At 41.5% G+C, this 16,487-nt stretch overlaps 1 protein-coding gene across 7 annotated transcripts in view; it reads left to right on the top strand.

The window, feature by feature from the left end:
* The window catches only part of FAT1 (FAT atypical cadherin 1), a 140,239-nt gene that overhangs the window by 105,291 nt on the left and 18,461 nt on the right, over positions 1 to 16,487 (top strand). For all 7 annotated transcript variants that reach the window (XM_063810072.1, XM_016952656.4, XM_016952654.4 and 4 more), the window contains exons 10-17: positions 753 to 4,820; positions 5,334 to 5,530; positions 8,233 to 8,386; positions 9,234 to 9,467; positions 10,826 to 11,215; positions 12,424 to 12,638; positions 13,117 to 13,254; positions 16,220 to 16,363. In XM_063810072.1, the coding sequence (XP_063666142.1) occupies positions 753 to 4,820; positions 5,334 to 5,530; positions 8,233 to 8,386; positions 9,234 to 9,467; positions 10,826 to 11,215; positions 12,424 to 12,638; positions 13,117 to 13,254; positions 16,220 to 16,363 (5,540 nt within the window). The remainder of the gene's footprint in view (positions 1 to 752; positions 4,821 to 5,333; positions 5,531 to 8,232; positions 8,387 to 9,233; positions 9,468 to 10,825; positions 11,216 to 12,423; positions 12,639 to 13,116; positions 13,255 to 16,219; positions 16,364 to 16,487) is intronic.

The following is a 16,487-nucleotide window of genomic DNA, read 5'->3' as shown; positions in this document are numbered from 1 at the left end:
TTTTGTTGTGCAGGGCTGTCCTGTGCGTTGTAGGCTGCTTAGCAACACCCCTGGTCTCCACCCACGAGACGCCAGGAGCACCCTCTTCCGACAAGTAGTGACAACCAAAAATGTCTGCAGGCATTACCAGATGTCTCCTGGGGAGCAGAATTGCCCCCAGGGGAAAACCACTGACCTAGAGGATAAGTTGACCTGAAAAAGATAAGAAAGGAATGTTGTTGCAATCTTCAAAACCTGTAAAATGGGGTGGGTTACACACATTTATCCATGGACAATTGTCTCTTGAAGCTTGATGTCAATTTCTTACTGAATCAAAATCTTTCGTAATGAATACAAATCTTAAGAATTTGTAAGTCATAACCGTTGAAAATACAAATGTGGTCCAGAAGTGTTTTGAGGGACTCCTGGAAAGTGACTCACTCAACTGCTTTGTGGAAGGATAGCCTTGTCTTTCCACCACACATTCCCAGTGCAGCCGAGAGAGGGAGTTTTGGCTTCGCTAAGAGCAGAGTGCTGTTTCTTCTGTTTTTTGTTTTTCATCATTTATGGACAAAATTCTGTAAAGTATACCTGGTTTTAGGTGGATAAAAATAAAACAAGTTGAAGGTTCCGTTCAAATATTGACATCCCCTGAGTTTCTGCTTAATTTCAGAATATAATTTTTAAGGATACGTTTGTTTCTGTTTCTCTAACTACTACTTCTACTGCCCCTTCTGTTTTTCTCTAACATGTATCTTTTCCTCTCCTTCCAGGAAATATTGGAAATTCTTTTATGATTGATCCTGTCTTGGGCTCTATTAAAACTGCCAAAGAATTAGATCGAAGTAACCAAGCGGAGTATGATTTAATGGTAAAAGCTACAGATAAGGGCAGTCCACCAATGAGTGAAATAACTTCTGTGCGTATCTTTGTCACAATTGCTGACAACGCCTCTCCGAAGTTTACATCAAAAGAATATTCTGTTGAACTTAGTGAAACTGTCAGCATTGGGAGTTTCGTTGGGATGGTTACAGCCCATAGTCAATCATCAGTGGTGTATGAAATAAAAGATGGAAATACAGGTGATGCTTTTGATATTAATCCACATTCTGGAACTATCAGCACTCAGAAAGCCCTGGACTTTGAAACTTTGCCCATTTACACATTGATAATACAAGGAACTAACATGGCTGGTTTGTCCACTAATACAACGGTTCTAGTTCACCTGCAGGATGAGAATGACAACGCACCAGTTTTTATGCAGGCAGAATATACAGGACTCATTAGTGAATCAGCCTCAATTAACAGCGTGGTCCTAACAGACAGGAATGTCCCACTGGTGATTCGAGCAGCTGATGCTGATAAAGACGCAAATGCTTTGCTTGTATATCACATTGTTGAACCATCTGTACACAGACATTTTGCTATTGATTCTAGCACTGGTGCTATTCATACAGTACTAAGTCTGGACTATGAAGAAACAAGTATTTTTCACTTCACCGTCCAAGTGCATGACATGGGAACCCCACGTTTATTTGCTGAGTATGCAGCGAATGTAACAGTACATGTAATTGACATTAATGACTGCCCTCCTGTGTTTGCCAAGCCATTATATGAAGCATCTCTTTTGTTACCAACATACAAAGGAGTAAAAGTCATCACAGTAAATGCTACAGATGCCGATTCAAGTGCATTCTCACAGTTGATTTACTCCATCACCGAAGGCAACATCGGGGAGAAGTTTTCTGTGGACTACAAGACTGGTGCTCTCACTGTCCAAAACACAACTCAGTTAAGAAGCCGCTACGAGCTAACCGTTAGAGCTTCCGATGGCAGATTTGCCGGCCTTACCTCTGTCAAAATTAATGTGAAAGAAAGCAAAGAAAGTCACCTAAAGTTTACCCAGGATGTCTACTCTGCAGTAGTGAAAGAGAATTCCACCGAGGCCAAAACATTAGCTGTCATTACTGCTATTGGGAATCCAATCAATGAGCCTTTGTTTTATCACATCCTCAACCCAGATCGCAGATTTAAAATAAGCCGCACTTCAGGAGTTCTGTCAACCACTGGCACGCCCTTCGATCGTGAGCAGCAGGAGGCGTTTGATGTGGTTGTAGAAGTGACAGAGGAACATAAGCCTTCCGCAGTGGCCCACGTTGTCGTGAAGGTCATTGTAGAAGACCAAAATGATAATGCGCCGGTGTTTGTCAACCTTCCCTACTACGCTGTTGTTAAAGTGGACACTGAGGTGGGCCATGTCGTTCGCTATGTCACTGCTGTAGACAGAGACAGTGGCAGAAACGGGGAAGTGCATTACTACCTCAAGGAACATCATGAACACTTTCAAATTGGACCCTTGGGTGAAATTTCACTGAAAAAGCAATTTGAGCTTGACACCTTAAATAAAGAATATCTTGTTACAGTGGTTGCAAAAGATGGAGGGAACCCGGCCTTTTCAGCGGAAGTTATCGTTCCGATCACTGTCATGAATAAAGCTATGCCTGTGTTTGAAAAACCTTTCTACAGTGCAGAGATTGCAGAGAACATCCAGGTGCACAGCCCTGTGGTCCACGTGCAGGCTAACAGCCCGGAAGGCCTGAAAGTGTTCTACAGCATCACAGACGGAGACCCTTTCAGCCAGTTCACTATTAACTTCAATACTGGAGTTATCAATGTCATAGCTCCTCTGGACTTTGAGGCCCACCCGGCATATAAACTGAGCATACGCGCAACTGACTCCTTGACGGGCGCTCATGCTGAAGTATTTGTGGACATCATAGTAGAGGACATCAATGATAACCCTCCCGTGTTTGCTCAGCAGTCTTATGCGGCGACCCTGTCTGAGGCATCTGTAATTGGAACATCTGTTGTTCAAGTTAGAGCCACCGATTCTGATTCAGAACCAAATAGAGGAATCTCATACCAGATGTTTGGGAATCACAGCAAGAGTCATGATCATTTTCATGTAGACAGCAGCACTGGCCTCATCTCACTACTCAGAACCCTGGATTACGAGCAGTCCCGGCAGCACACGATTTTTGTGAGGGCTGTTGATGGTGGTATGCCCCCGCTGAGCAGTGATATGATTGTCACGGTGGACGTTACCGACCTCAATGATAATCCACCACTCTTTGAACAACAGATTTATGAAGCCAGAATTAGCGAGCACGCCCCTCACGGGCATTTCGTGACCTGTGTAAAAGCCTATGATGCAGACAGTTCAGACATAGACAAGTTGCAGTATTCCATTCTGTCTGGCAACGATCATAAACATTTTGTCATTGACAGTGCAACAGGGATTATCACCCTCTCAAACCTGCGCCGGCACGCCCTGAAGCCATTTTACGGTCTTAACCTGTCAGTGTCTGATGGAGTTTTTAGAAGTTCCACCCAGGTTCATGTAACTGTAATTGGAGGCAATTTGCACAGTCCTGCTTTTCTTCAGAACGAATATGAAGTGGAACTAGCTGAAAACGCTCCCCTACATACCCTGGTGATGGAGGTGAAAACTACGGATGGGGATTCTGGTATTTATGGTCACGTTACTTACCATATTGTAAATGACTTTGCCAAAGACAGATTTTACATAAATGAGAGAGGACAGATATTTACTTTGGAAAAACTTGATCGAGAAACCCCAGCGGAGAAAGTGATCTCAGTCCGTTTAATGGCTAAGGATGCTGGAGGAAAAGTTGCTTTCTGCACCGTGAATGTCATCCTTACAGATGACAATGACAATGCACCACAATTTCGAGCAACCAAATACGAAGTGAATATCGGGTCCAGTGCTGCTAAAGGGACTTCAGTCATTAAAGTTCTTGCAAGTGATGCCGATGAGGGCTCCAATGCCGACATCACCTATGCCATTGAAGCAGACTCTGAAAGTGTAAAAGAGAATTTGGAAATTAACAAACTGTCCGGCGTAATCACTACAAAGGAGAGCCTCATTGGCTTGGAAAATGAATTCTTCACTTTCTTTGTTAGAGCTGTGGATAATGGGTCTCCATCAAAAGAATCTGTTGTTCCTGTCTATGTTAAAATCCTTCCACCGGAAATGCAGCTTCCAAAATTTTCAGAACCTTTCTATACCTTTACAGTGTCAGAGGACGTGCCTATTGGAACAGAAATAGATCTCATCCGAGCAGAACATAGTGGGACTGTTCTTTACAGCCTGGTCAAAGGGAATACTCCAGAAAGCAATAGGGATGAGTCCTTTGTGATTGACAGACAGAGCGGGAGACTGAAGTTGGAGAAGAGTCTTGATCATGAGACAACTAAGTGGTATCAGTTTTCCATACTGGCCAGGTGCACTCAAGATGACCATGAGATGGTGGCTTCTGTAGATGTTAGTATCCAAGTGAAAGATGCAAATGACAACAGCCCGGTCTTTGAATCTAGTCCATATGAGGCATTCATTGTTGAAAACCTGCCAGGGGGAAGTAGAGTAATTCAGATCAGGGCATCTGATGCTGACTCAGGAACCAACGGCCAAGTTATGTATAGCCTGGATCAGTCACAAAGTGTGGAAGTCATTGAATCCTTTGCCATTAACATGGAAACAGGCTGGATTACAACTTTAAAGGAACTTGACCATGAAAAGAGAGACAATTACCAGATTAAAGTGGTTGCATCAGATCATGGTGAAAAGATCCAGCTATCCTCCACAGCCATTGTGGATGTTACCGTCACCGATGTCAACGATAGTCCACCACGATTCACGGCCGAGATCTATAAAGGGACTGTGAGTGAGGATGACCCCCCAGGTGGGGTGATTGCCATTTTAAGTACCACGGATGCCGATTCTGAAGAGATCAACAGACAAGTTACATATTTCATAACAGGTAAAAAAAATTCACACCAAACAGTTTAATTAATTTAAAATGATTTTTAGAAGCATAAAGTATACGATCTGTATTGTATGGAAATTGGGGATTTAAGGGATGATTTTAGTTAAAAATATCTAAAATAATAAGTAGAAATAACATCTGTTGAGCCTCATTTCAAGCTTGTTACCTGAGCAAAGCTACCAGTTGTTTCATTAGACTGTTTTTGATTTTTGTGACTCATTCTTTTGAACCTTATACTTAGTGTATAATAAATTAAAAACATCTATAGTTTTAATGCAGGCTAAATGATTATTTAGTAGTCTTAAAGTCTTAATGCTATGTTTATACATTTTAATGCTGCCCTTGTTTTTGTAAATTGGAAGGCTAATATATGCCAAATTAATTCTTTTAATACTCAATTCTTTTAAACGATAACATTATACATCTTTTGTACAGTTTATTTTTTCTGTTACTTATTTTTATCCTTTCAACAAATTTGACTATCATCTTCCTCCATTGATTTAATAGGAGGGGATCCTTTAGGACAGTTTGCTGTTGAAAATATACAGAATGAATGGAAGGTATATGTGAAGAAACCTCTAGACAGGGAAAAAAGGGACAATTACCTTCTTACTATCACGGCAACTGATGGCACCTTCTCATCAAAAGCGATAGTTGAAGTGAAAGTTCTGGATGCAAATGACAACAGTCCAGTTTGTGAAAAGGTAAGCAGCTCTTCCCTCACATTTGCGTGTTATGAATTTCAATTTCTTAATTCTTTCAATGGGACCATCATTTGGCGCTGTGGTGTAATTCACATGTGTTTTATGATCACTTACTGATTAAGCAGAGGTGTTAAATGGGGTAAGACTTGGAAAAGCTTCAGAACTATTTGCGGGAATGCTCAATAAATCAAAAGCCTCATTCTAGAAAACTAAATTACGGACAGGACTCCAGTTGCATCCAACATTGAAAATGCTCTGTAACCTTTTCATGAGGGGATTCTCTTAATATGGGGATACAGCTGTTTTGGGAGAAGGATCTGACGGGAAACAAAGTGCCGACGTGCTGTGAGACACTGTTTTGGGGGCATCTGCTCTTCTGCACGCTGGAGAAGCTCAGAGGTGGACAGCGTGCTTCCTGCATCTGCGCAGCTCACCATTCAGGGAGAACTAAAAGTAGACGTAGGAAGGGCTGCTCCCTCCAAGGTTAGATGAGGGCATGTGGCTCGAGCAGGGGTGGTCCCTGGGGCCAGAGGGTGAGAAGGGCTGCCCAGAGCAAGGGCTGGCTCAGCTTCGGGGGGCAGTAAGTGGGTCGTCAGGAGTGGGTGGGGAGGGGCCGTGGAGTGTGAGGAGGGATTGTGGGAGTAGCCACTGAGTTTGCCAGAAGTGGGGAATCTACACTGAGAGTCTTGGAAAAGGGTGAACTGGATTACAGTGGGCAGTGGCGGTCGTTCCAGGGGATTTGAACTCGATCCTAGAGAAAATAGGGACTTGGAGCCTTTTATATCGGTAAGGTAGAGATGACATGAGACGAGTTCCTTAAGCTTAGTTTGGAAGCATCGTTCCCATTATTTAGACAGGGAGGAGTGGATGCAAGGGGGCCCTGGAAAGGCAGAGGTGGGGAAGGAGTGAAAGGACCAAAGCCACCACCGAGGAAGACCATCTGGTGTGACAGCCAGCCAGCATGCCATCGAGCCCGACTTTCTACATGAGTAGGGGGAGCGACCAAGGCCGTGGCAAAGAGGAGTCTGAGCTGGGGGCTGGTTTTAGAGGAGTTCCGTGTTGAGTTCCAATTCCAGTTTGCTAAAGTAATGAGACATACAGTTGACCATGTTTTTTAGACATTGAGAGATGGCGAGATGTTGGATGGGTATTAGGGAAAGGTGTGGAAACTTGGCGTTGTCTCTGGATAGCTGAAAATTGACTTCATTTGAGAGGATACTAACAAAAGGGAAAAAGAAGAGAGAGCTATTTCCAAAGGGAGAAGGGGGCTGAGCTGGAAGGAAGAGGAGGACACCAGTGCAGTGCCAACCTGGGTTGGGGAGAAGAGGACTCTGGGGAGGCAGGGTGGCGAGTGGAGCTGGGATGTTTGGGATGCGAAACAGACCATTTGGGTCCCGTGGTGCTGTGTAGGTGGCGGTCTTGGTAGCAGGACGTGGATGGATGCCTGATGGCAGATCAGAGAGTGAAGTGATGAAGAAATAGACCTGCCCAGGGAAGAAGGCCGAGAGTGACAGGGAGGAGGAATGTGCTGGGCCAGGAGAAGGCTGGGTAGAGAGGAATGTGATTGTGAAGAGGGTGGAGGAGTTGGAACCCACCACAGGTTCTGTGAGTCTGACATGCTCGTGGCTATGGAAGGTGATAGGGCTGTTCTCAGGGAAAGACTTAAGATGGAAGAACCCTTATATTCAGTCATGAGCGGAGGGGGAACTTCTGAGGGATGAGGAGTTAATTCCAGTTCTTATTTGTACTTTATGTTTTCAGAAGGGGTGCGACATTCTCTCTCTCTTACAGCAACTGTCTTTGGTTGTTTTTTAGCCCTTTGATATTGTTTCAATACAATACTCTATCATCTTCAGGAAGAAGACTGGGACACTAGATCATTTAAATTCATCCTGTTATGAAATACTCTTTTTCCTGAGTCCTTTTTCATGGAGTACTTTTCCATGAGTACTTCACTGGTAGTTGAGTTCAGATTAAGAAAATCAACAGAATCTTAATCTTTTTGTCTTAGGTTTTAATTTATGGCATGGATTTCTAAATAATTGGAACTGGAAACAAGTGTTCACCGTGTTTGAGCATGAGGGCAGATGTGAGGAGAGAGGGCACCAGGATCACGCAGGGCAGTAGAAGGGGCTGAAGACAGGGCACCAGGATCACGCAGGGCAGTAGAAGGGCCTCAGCCTTCATCAGAGTCCCTTCTGTGGCCTTCGAGAATCTTCGTTTTCTCCCATAACATGAAACTTGCTTCTCTCTTAACTGCAGTTATTTATGTTAGGAACATTTGCAAAAAATAAATTCCTGTATTTGGAAATAAGCAGATATGATATGACAGATATTTATTCTCTGCAGTTTTTAGGTAAATACGGAGCACTACTTACATTTTCGATTAGTACTTACGTTTTCTCATAAGGATTTGAATATGAAATCAGCTTAATGACATACAATAGCATTTTGTAGGTTAAACGTCAGGCCAGGCTCTTTCAGGGATGTGGAGCTGGTGGCTGCTCCACGGCTCCTCCTTGTTTCACATGTGTTTTATGTTTTATGAGAAAAATCGTTTTCAAAGCTTTTGGGATTTTATCTTTAGTCATTTCCCATGTTTTCTGTGGTCAAAGATGAATGATTTCTTTTCCGTTATTCCCTTGATGTTTGTGCTGCCTGTTAATGTTTTTATGTCACGTTTTTGTTTAAACTCTTTGCAGACTTTATATTCAGACACTACTCCTGAAGACGTCCTTCCTGGAAAATTGATCCTGCAGGTCTCTGCTACAGACGCAGACATCCGCTCTAACGCTGAAATTACTTACACGTTATTGGGTTCAGGTGCAGAAAAATTCAAACTAAATCCAGACACAGGTAATGATGGAGTTTGGGACAAAATAAATTGTATATTCCAACAGTATCATATATGTGGGTGATTTTAGATCACACACAAAATTTGAAATGACATTTTGCCCTTTTCAAATGTATTCTGATGCTCCGAAGTTGACACCTCTTAGAAATCTTACCAGCAATTTAGTGCGTAAAATTCGAGGTGAGATTTTTTAAAAAACAGCAAGAATATCACCTAATTGAACAAAGGATTTAAAATTTAGAAGGCGTTTATACCACTTGTTTAAAAAAAAAACCCTCAGAAGTTAAAATATAACTCAAGCTTTCTGCTTTTTATCCATTTTATTTAAATAGCATATTTTCTTGAATTGGTGACCATAAATTTATAACTTAGCATAATTTAGAATTTTCATAAACAAAATGATTTATGGGATTTTATTTATTTTAAAATAGAGTTGTTTTCCTTTTGTGTTTTGGTAAAATTGGGATCAACTAAGTTTCCTGTTAAGCCTTTTTATTTTCTTCCTAAAGAACTAATTGTGAACATGTGAATCTAATTTTTGAGTCAATTTAAACATTTTTTAAATTTTGGTAAATTTGGTAGCTGTTTCACCTGTGCAATCTTATACACAAGGCGAGAGGCCCTGGCCTCAGACCTGCAGGACTTAAAGAGCTAGCACCTGGCGGGGTTGGAGACCTGGAGCTCACTGCCTCTTGCAGCTGTTGAATCTGTCATTGATAATACTGGTCTGAAGAGGAAGGCTGTGAATACTCAGACTAAGTAATTGAAAGACAAAAGGGGAGGAAATAAGATGTACAACTGCAGGTCACGTCTTAAATTACAAGTGAGTCCATTTGTTTTTGTTTGTAGGTGAACTGAAAACGTCAACCCCCCTTGATCGTGAGGAGCAAGCTGTTTATCATCTTCTCGTCAGGGCCACAGATGGAGGAGGAAGATTCTGCCAAGCCAGTGTTGTGCTCACGCTAGAAGACGTGAACGATAATGCCCCCGAATTCTCTGCCGATCCTTATGCCATCACCGTGTTTGAAAACACAGAGCCCGGAACGCTGCTGACAAGAGTGCAGGCCACGGATGCCGACGCAGGTATCTCCCGGGGATGCTCTTGCCTGACGCTGCTCACTGAGATCCTAGGAGCCTCTGTTTCAAAACACACCCCAGATTCAGCCTGTGCCACTCACTCCACCTCATGCATGTTCCATAGCCCTTCCTTGTGGAAGGAAATCTTTAGAATAATTAATTAATTTTTAATGAATATTTGAAGTTCCAAAGTTGTGCCCAGTGAACCTACTGCTGTGAGGTATCTAAAGTTCTGGTTACTGAATATTAACTGATCTTCATATCCCATTGAATTAATCAGTGATGTGTTATTTTGTAAATAAACCATTGGGGACAGAGAGAGCTTTTAGCCTCATTGCAACATAAGGGAAGCAAATGCTTTATTATAGGTTTACAAACCTTTCAAAATTTTTTTAGAGAAAATTGGACTATAGAATGTATATTTGTAGCATTTGATAGCAGAGAATAACTTCTTCAGTCATACCACAGGTTGCGTATTCCTTATTTATTATAGTTGGAACTAGAAGTATTTTTGGATTTTTAGATATTTTTCAGATTTTGGAATATTTGCATTATGTACTTATCAGTTGAGTATCCCAACTCCAAAAATCTGAAATCCGAAATGCTCCAATGAGCATTTTTTTTTTAAAGCATCGGTTCTGCACTCATAAAGTTAATAGATTTTGGAGCATTTCAAATTCCAGATTTTCAGTTTAGGGATACTCATGCTGTGATTCTGAGAATTTCGGAAGAATAGCAAAAATGTTGCTTTTCAGATCTTTGTCACCAAAGCTCAATGATAAACAGATTTGATTTGTAAAGGTTTGTTAGGTACTGTATTATTGGCTCCTATATGAAATAGTCTAAGAAGCCAGATTCCCATGAAATTATATTTACATTTGTTTTAACAGAGTAAGTTGTTAATCAAAAATCAAAAAAGTTTACCTTTTAAAGGTCATAGTCATACAAATTTGCAAATAATGTGTATTAGCATTTACCCTTCTAAAAAAATTTTCTACCTGTTTGTTTGTTTGTTTTTTAAAAAAAAAGTGTTGGCCGGGTGCGGTGGCTCACGCCTGTGATCCTGGCACTTTGGGAGGCCAAGGCGGGTGGATCACGAGGTCAGGAGTTCAAGACCAGCCTGGCCAACATGGAGAAACCCCGTCTCTAATAAAAATACAAAAATTACAGTGTGTCTGTAACCCCAGCCACTCGGGAGGCTGAGGCAGGAGAATTGCTTGAACCTGGGGGACAGAGGTTGCAGTGAGCCAAGATCACGCCACTGCACTCCAGCCTGGGCGACAGAGGGAGACTCCATCTCAAAAAAAAAAAAGTGTTAAACTTTTTTATTTAAAATCTTTTGACATGTTTTTATGTCTTCATAGGATTAAATCGGAAGATTTTATACTCACTGATTGACTCTGCTGATGGGCAGTTCTCCATTAACGAATTATCTGGAATTATTCAGTTAGAAAAACCTTTGGACAGAGAACTCCAGGCAGTATACACCCTCTCTTTGAAAGCTGTGGATCAAGGCTTGCCAAGGAGGCTGACTGCCACTGGCACTGTGGTTGTATCAGTTCTTGACATAAATGACAACCCCCCTGTGTTTGAGTACCGTGAATATGGTGCCACCGTGTCTGAGGACATTCTTGTTGGAACTGAAGTTCTTCAAGTGTATGCAGCAAGTCGGGATATTGAAGCAAATGCAGAAATCACCTACTCAATAATAAGTGGAAATGAACATGGGAAATTCAGCATAGATTCTAAAACAGGTAACCTACCATGTATCTGAGAGGAAACCCTTCATTCCACCAAAAAAACTAGATTTGCTTAACCACGTTGCCTTATATTAAGTGACCCTGTGTTGTCAGTAGATGTTCTAAAAAAGGTAAATCAAGTTTTCTTTTAGTTATTTACAGTGGGATTGAATGTTGTTTGGAAGACTTCAGATTATAGTTCTACTTAATACATTTTGGGCATGTTCATTATAAAATACAAGCAAATTAACTTAAAATAGAAAAAGCAGCATGTTCTATTAGTTTAGTTGAGATGTAAGGTATAGCAAGTTAGTAAAGATAAGAATAGGGGATAGTAGAGGTCCTTAATGTAATCAGACTCATGGATGGTAACTTCCCAAGTGAAATAGTAATTCCAGTCTTTTTTATTTTAGTTTCTGTAGTGGGCTTCTGATAATATATTAAGTTGACTTCGTTATCATGCTAGTTATCTATAACAGTTGGAGTACTTTGAATCACACTTAGGGAAAGACTGCCAACAAGCTCAAAAGGCATAGGAACTGCTGACTCCTGCTGCGTGAATGCTTCATCATCTTGCTAACCTGTGGCCTAAAATAGTCCTAAGTCTTAAAACAGTGTAGAAAGTTGCTCCATTCAAATTTATATTTATATAATTTATATTTATAATAAAATTATTTTTAGGGCTCTTTAGGACTAGAATGATGTGAAAGATGTTAAAAGGAATTGTTAAAAGGATTTTTAAAAATGAAAGGATGTAAATAAAGGGTTATCTAGAAGTTAAAAGGATATAAATCTCCATTTTAAAAATATGAGAAGGAAAATATTTTAAAAAGATGAGACAGAAAATGAAACTGAAAGACACAATGGAATTTTTACGTTTTTATTTTGTTGATTAAACTAGAGTGAAGTCGAGTGAGCTATGGTATGGAAGGGATGATACAATCATCATGTTTATAATAAGCAGGGATGTAGGTGGTGTTGACTGGGAAAACAATTTAAATATCATGAAGAATATCATGAAAATTAAGAGAAATAAAGATCCAGGGATGGGCAGATTCATAGTTTTTAATTGTTGAATTAAGAAAATAGGAAACATACATAAATGGTAAGTAAACTTTTGAAGTGAAAACTAAATGTACTCAAAAGCATTCATCTATTTCAGTCATAGTGGGAAGATGTGGTGGCATTGCAGAATGCTGGAAGTAATTTTGATTTCTATTCAGGGGCCGTATTTATCATTGAGAATCTGGATTATGAGAGCTCTCATGAGTATTACCTAACAGTAGAGGCCACTGATGGAGGCACGCCTTCACTGAGTGACGTTGCCACTGTGAACGTTAATGTAACAGATATCAACGATAATACCCCTGTGTTCAGCCAAGACACCTACACGACAGTCATCAGTGAAGATGCCGTTCTTGAGCAATCTGTCATCACGGTGTGTATTTTTTCCCCATTACAGTGAAAACTGTGTATCTTCTGGATCTTTGCAAAAGTTTTTAGTAAAATCAATCTAGTTTTTGTAGCGGCCTTTGTAAATATTTTGGAGATTTGAAAGTGTCTTTTGTTAGGCCAACTGATTGTTGACTTTGTTATGAATAATTGTGTTAAAACAGCTAAGCTAACCCTGTCTCTACTAAAAATACAAAAAAAAATTAGCCAGGCGTGGTGGCGGGTGCCTGTAGTCCCAGCTACTCGGGAGGCTGAGACAGGAGAATGGCGTGAACCCAGGAGGCGGAGCTTGCAGTGAGCCGAGATTGTGCCACTGCACTCCAGCCTGAGTGACAGAGCAAGACTCCATCTCAAAAAAAAAAACAACAAAAAGAAACAGCTAAGCTATTAATATCACAAATTTTGTGTAATAGGTTTAGGCCTCTTCTTAGCTGTCTCCTAAACAGGAGTGTGGTGTGTTCTAGGTTATGGCCGATGATGCCGATGGACCTTCCAACAGCCACATCCACTACTCAATTATAGATGGCAACCAGGGAAGCTCGTTCACAATTGACCCCGTCAGGGGAGAAGTCAAAGTGACCAAACTTCTCGACCGAGAAATGGTAAGTGAAAAAAGTTGATTTACATTGTTTACAAATCACCACATCAATAACTAGAAATGCCTTGTGCTCTTGTCTGCTGGGCGTGGTGTGAGCAGGACTGACCGCCTCAAGAACTGACGGCAACATGTAAACACTCGAAAAGCAATGACACTATGAAGATCTCAATGTGAGAAATGTGTTCCATGCTAGGATGAAGTTTGGATAATAAAGCTTTGCATTCAGGAAGGAATTACTGTTGGTTCCAGTGTTCTGAGACACTTCCTAAAGCTAGAAGCTGGGTTTTAAATAATAGCAGAGGTTTGGAAAATCATAGAGGTTGAGAGAAGGAAATTTCCAGCGAGGAATTGCATGGACACAGGCATGCAGATAGAAGCCAAGAAATATATTTAGGGGACTTTACCCAGTTGTATTGGAGTAATCATAAGAAGAAAGTAGAGTGAGATAAAATAGGAAGGTATTTTACACACAGGTTATTGGCCACATAGAAAACCAGGACCAGAGGTTTGGACCTGATGCCTCAGGCACTAGGGTATGAGCATTTGTGAGCTGAGGAAGGTCAGTTGCTCCCCTCTATCTGCAGATTCTGCATTCGTGAAGTCAACTCACCGTGGATCGAAAAGTATTAGAAAAGAAAAAATGTCGGGTGTGGTGGCCTCCTCCGATAGTCTCAGCTACGTGGGAGGCATAGGTGGGAGAATTCACTGAGCCCAGGAGTTGAAGACCAGCCTGGGCAACATAGTGAGACCCTGCCTCCAGAAAAAGAAAGAAAAACAATAAAAAATAACAATACAACAAAAAAAAAAATACAACCCCGACCCGCAGTATAACAACCATTTACATTGCATTGATACTGTATTAGGTACTATAATCTAGAGATGACTTAAAGTGTTTGGGAGGATGTGTATAGGTTATATGCAAATACTACACCATTTTATATCAGGGACTTGAGCACCAGTGGATTTTGGTGTCTATGAATACCAAATGAAGAAACTATTTGCAAAGGAAAAATTAGAATCCACAAAGCTTAGATATGGCTCCGTGTAGAAAGCATTGGTGTCAGAGGCAGCCTGATTTTTTGGTCTTGCTTTGACTGGGTAGTACCATTAAAGAAAAGTTATGAGGTATAAACGTGTAAGGGATGGGAGAGGCTAATGAATGTGGTTTTCAGTATGCTGGTTTTTAAAGGGAAATAGCATATTCAGGCAGAATTACTCAGCCCGTATTTGGAGATTTTAGTCAGATTTAGAGACTGGAAAACCCTAGGTGTAGATATGGTACTTGCCGTTGGAGATGTTGATAGAAGTGACATGAGGGATTGAGATAAATATGAACAAATAAGGAGAGGCAGCAAGGCTGAACATCCACCCACCCACTTATCCAGTATCCATCCACCCATTTATCCAGTCATCCATCCATTCATCCATCCAGTTAGCCATCCACCCATGCATCTCCCCACTCACCTACCCACCCATTCACCTACCCATCCATCCACCCACCGACCTGTCCACCCACCCATCTATCTAGTTATCTATTCACTCACCCATCTACATATCTATTCACTTACCCATCCATCCACCCCACCCATCCATCTATCCAGTCATGTGTCCATCCACCCACCACCCATGTATCTAGTTATCCATCCATCCACCTACCCACCTGTCCATCTAGTTATCCATCTACCCATCTATGTGGTTACCCATCTGCTCACCCACCCACCCATGTATCCACTTACCCATTCATTCACCCATCTATACAGTTATTCATTCACCCATTTATCCATCCACCTATCTATCCAGTTACCCATCCACCCATCTATCCATCCATCCATTCATCCATCCATTCACTCATCTGTGCAGACTTATGTCCAGGAAGGGAAGCTGAGCAGGAACTACCTCAGAGAGGTAGGCCTGTGAAGGAGAACCAAAAGAAGCCTTCGATTTGGGAATGAGAAGGACACTGGTGATGATAAAGAATGAAATTTCAGAAGAATAATGGGTGTATCTAAGATTAAAGGAATTTTGGGGGAGATAGTGATGAGATACCTCATTAAATTCTTTAATTTCTCCTTTGATGTGTGAATGTTGAGAAGGGACTTTCTAAGGATTTGGGAAGCATGCTTAGGATTGCCCCCACTGTGGAGCAGAATAAATTTAGTATCTTTGACTAAAGAACCCAGATCCTTTAATATACTTCTGTCCATTGTGAGATACCAAAGGAGCTAGCCTGTGGTATTTCCCAAGCTAATGCGCCAGCAGAATTCTTTTTCATTGGAGCGTCTTGCAGGACTAACGTTCTGTAGAACATACTCTGGGATCTAGCCAGCTTTCTGGCTTCTCCCACAACTCATTCTAGAAGACAGAGCTTTATAGGGAACTGCCCTGAAAAAGAAGCTATCTCACTTGACTTTCTTTCTTTTGTGGGAGGTCCTGACAAGCTAATCCTGAGGGATTTAGACAGCTGAGTATAATCCGAGTGTGAGATTGAGGGGGAGGGTGATCTGGAGTGTCCTGAGGCGTTGGAAATGAGTCAGCGCTAAGGTGCGGGAGGCAGCTCATGTCTGTCTACTTCCACTGAGAGCAAACTTGGGGCCCTAAGGAAGGCTGCTCCCATCTTACCAAAGCAACAGCATTTGAGATATGTTAACTTCTTGTCCTAATCATTTGTATTACTTTTATGTCTTAGTTTCTGTTAATAGAACTGCAAGATAAAACACTTTTACAAAACAAGTACATATTTAAGAGGCATCAGAGAATCTAATCATTATTGGTAATTCTTGCTGTTGGGGAATGTGTATTACTTGCATGCACTCGTTTGTAGGAGGTTAGGGCATCGCTCACAGGCAGGATGCAACAGATAGTGGCAGCTCACTGGGACCTGCCCGTCAGGACTCTCAGGAGGACACTCCTCATTGGAGCTCTGTCAGCCTTGTGAAAGTGAACGTGCATTCTGTCTTTTGCCTGAAAAGATTTCAGGTTACACGCTCACGGTTCAAGCTTCTGATAATGGCAGTCCACCCAGAGTCAACACTACGACCGTGAACATCGATGTGTCCGATGTCAATGACAACGCGCCCGTCTTCTCCAGGGGAAACTACAGTGTCATTATCCAGGTGGGCTTCGAGTGCCAAGGTGGTCCTGGGGTTCTTTGAAATGAGCTTTTCCATTGGCCTCTGTTGCTTTTCTTTCTTATCCAAAGGTTTCTTTCTAGAAAAACGGGAAACGTAGAATTCAAGA

The sequence above is a fragment of the Pan troglodytes genome, chromosome 3, assembly GCF_028858775.2.
Source record: "Pan troglodytes isolate AG18354 chromosome 3, NHGRI_mPanTro3-v2.0_pri, whole genome shotgun sequence".
Lineage (NCBI taxonomy): Eukaryota > Metazoa > Chordata > Mammalia > Primates > Hominidae > Pan > Pan troglodytes.
The sequence above is the reverse complement of the archived record's forward strand: the minus strand, read 5'-3'. Positions and strand labels throughout refer to the sequence as shown.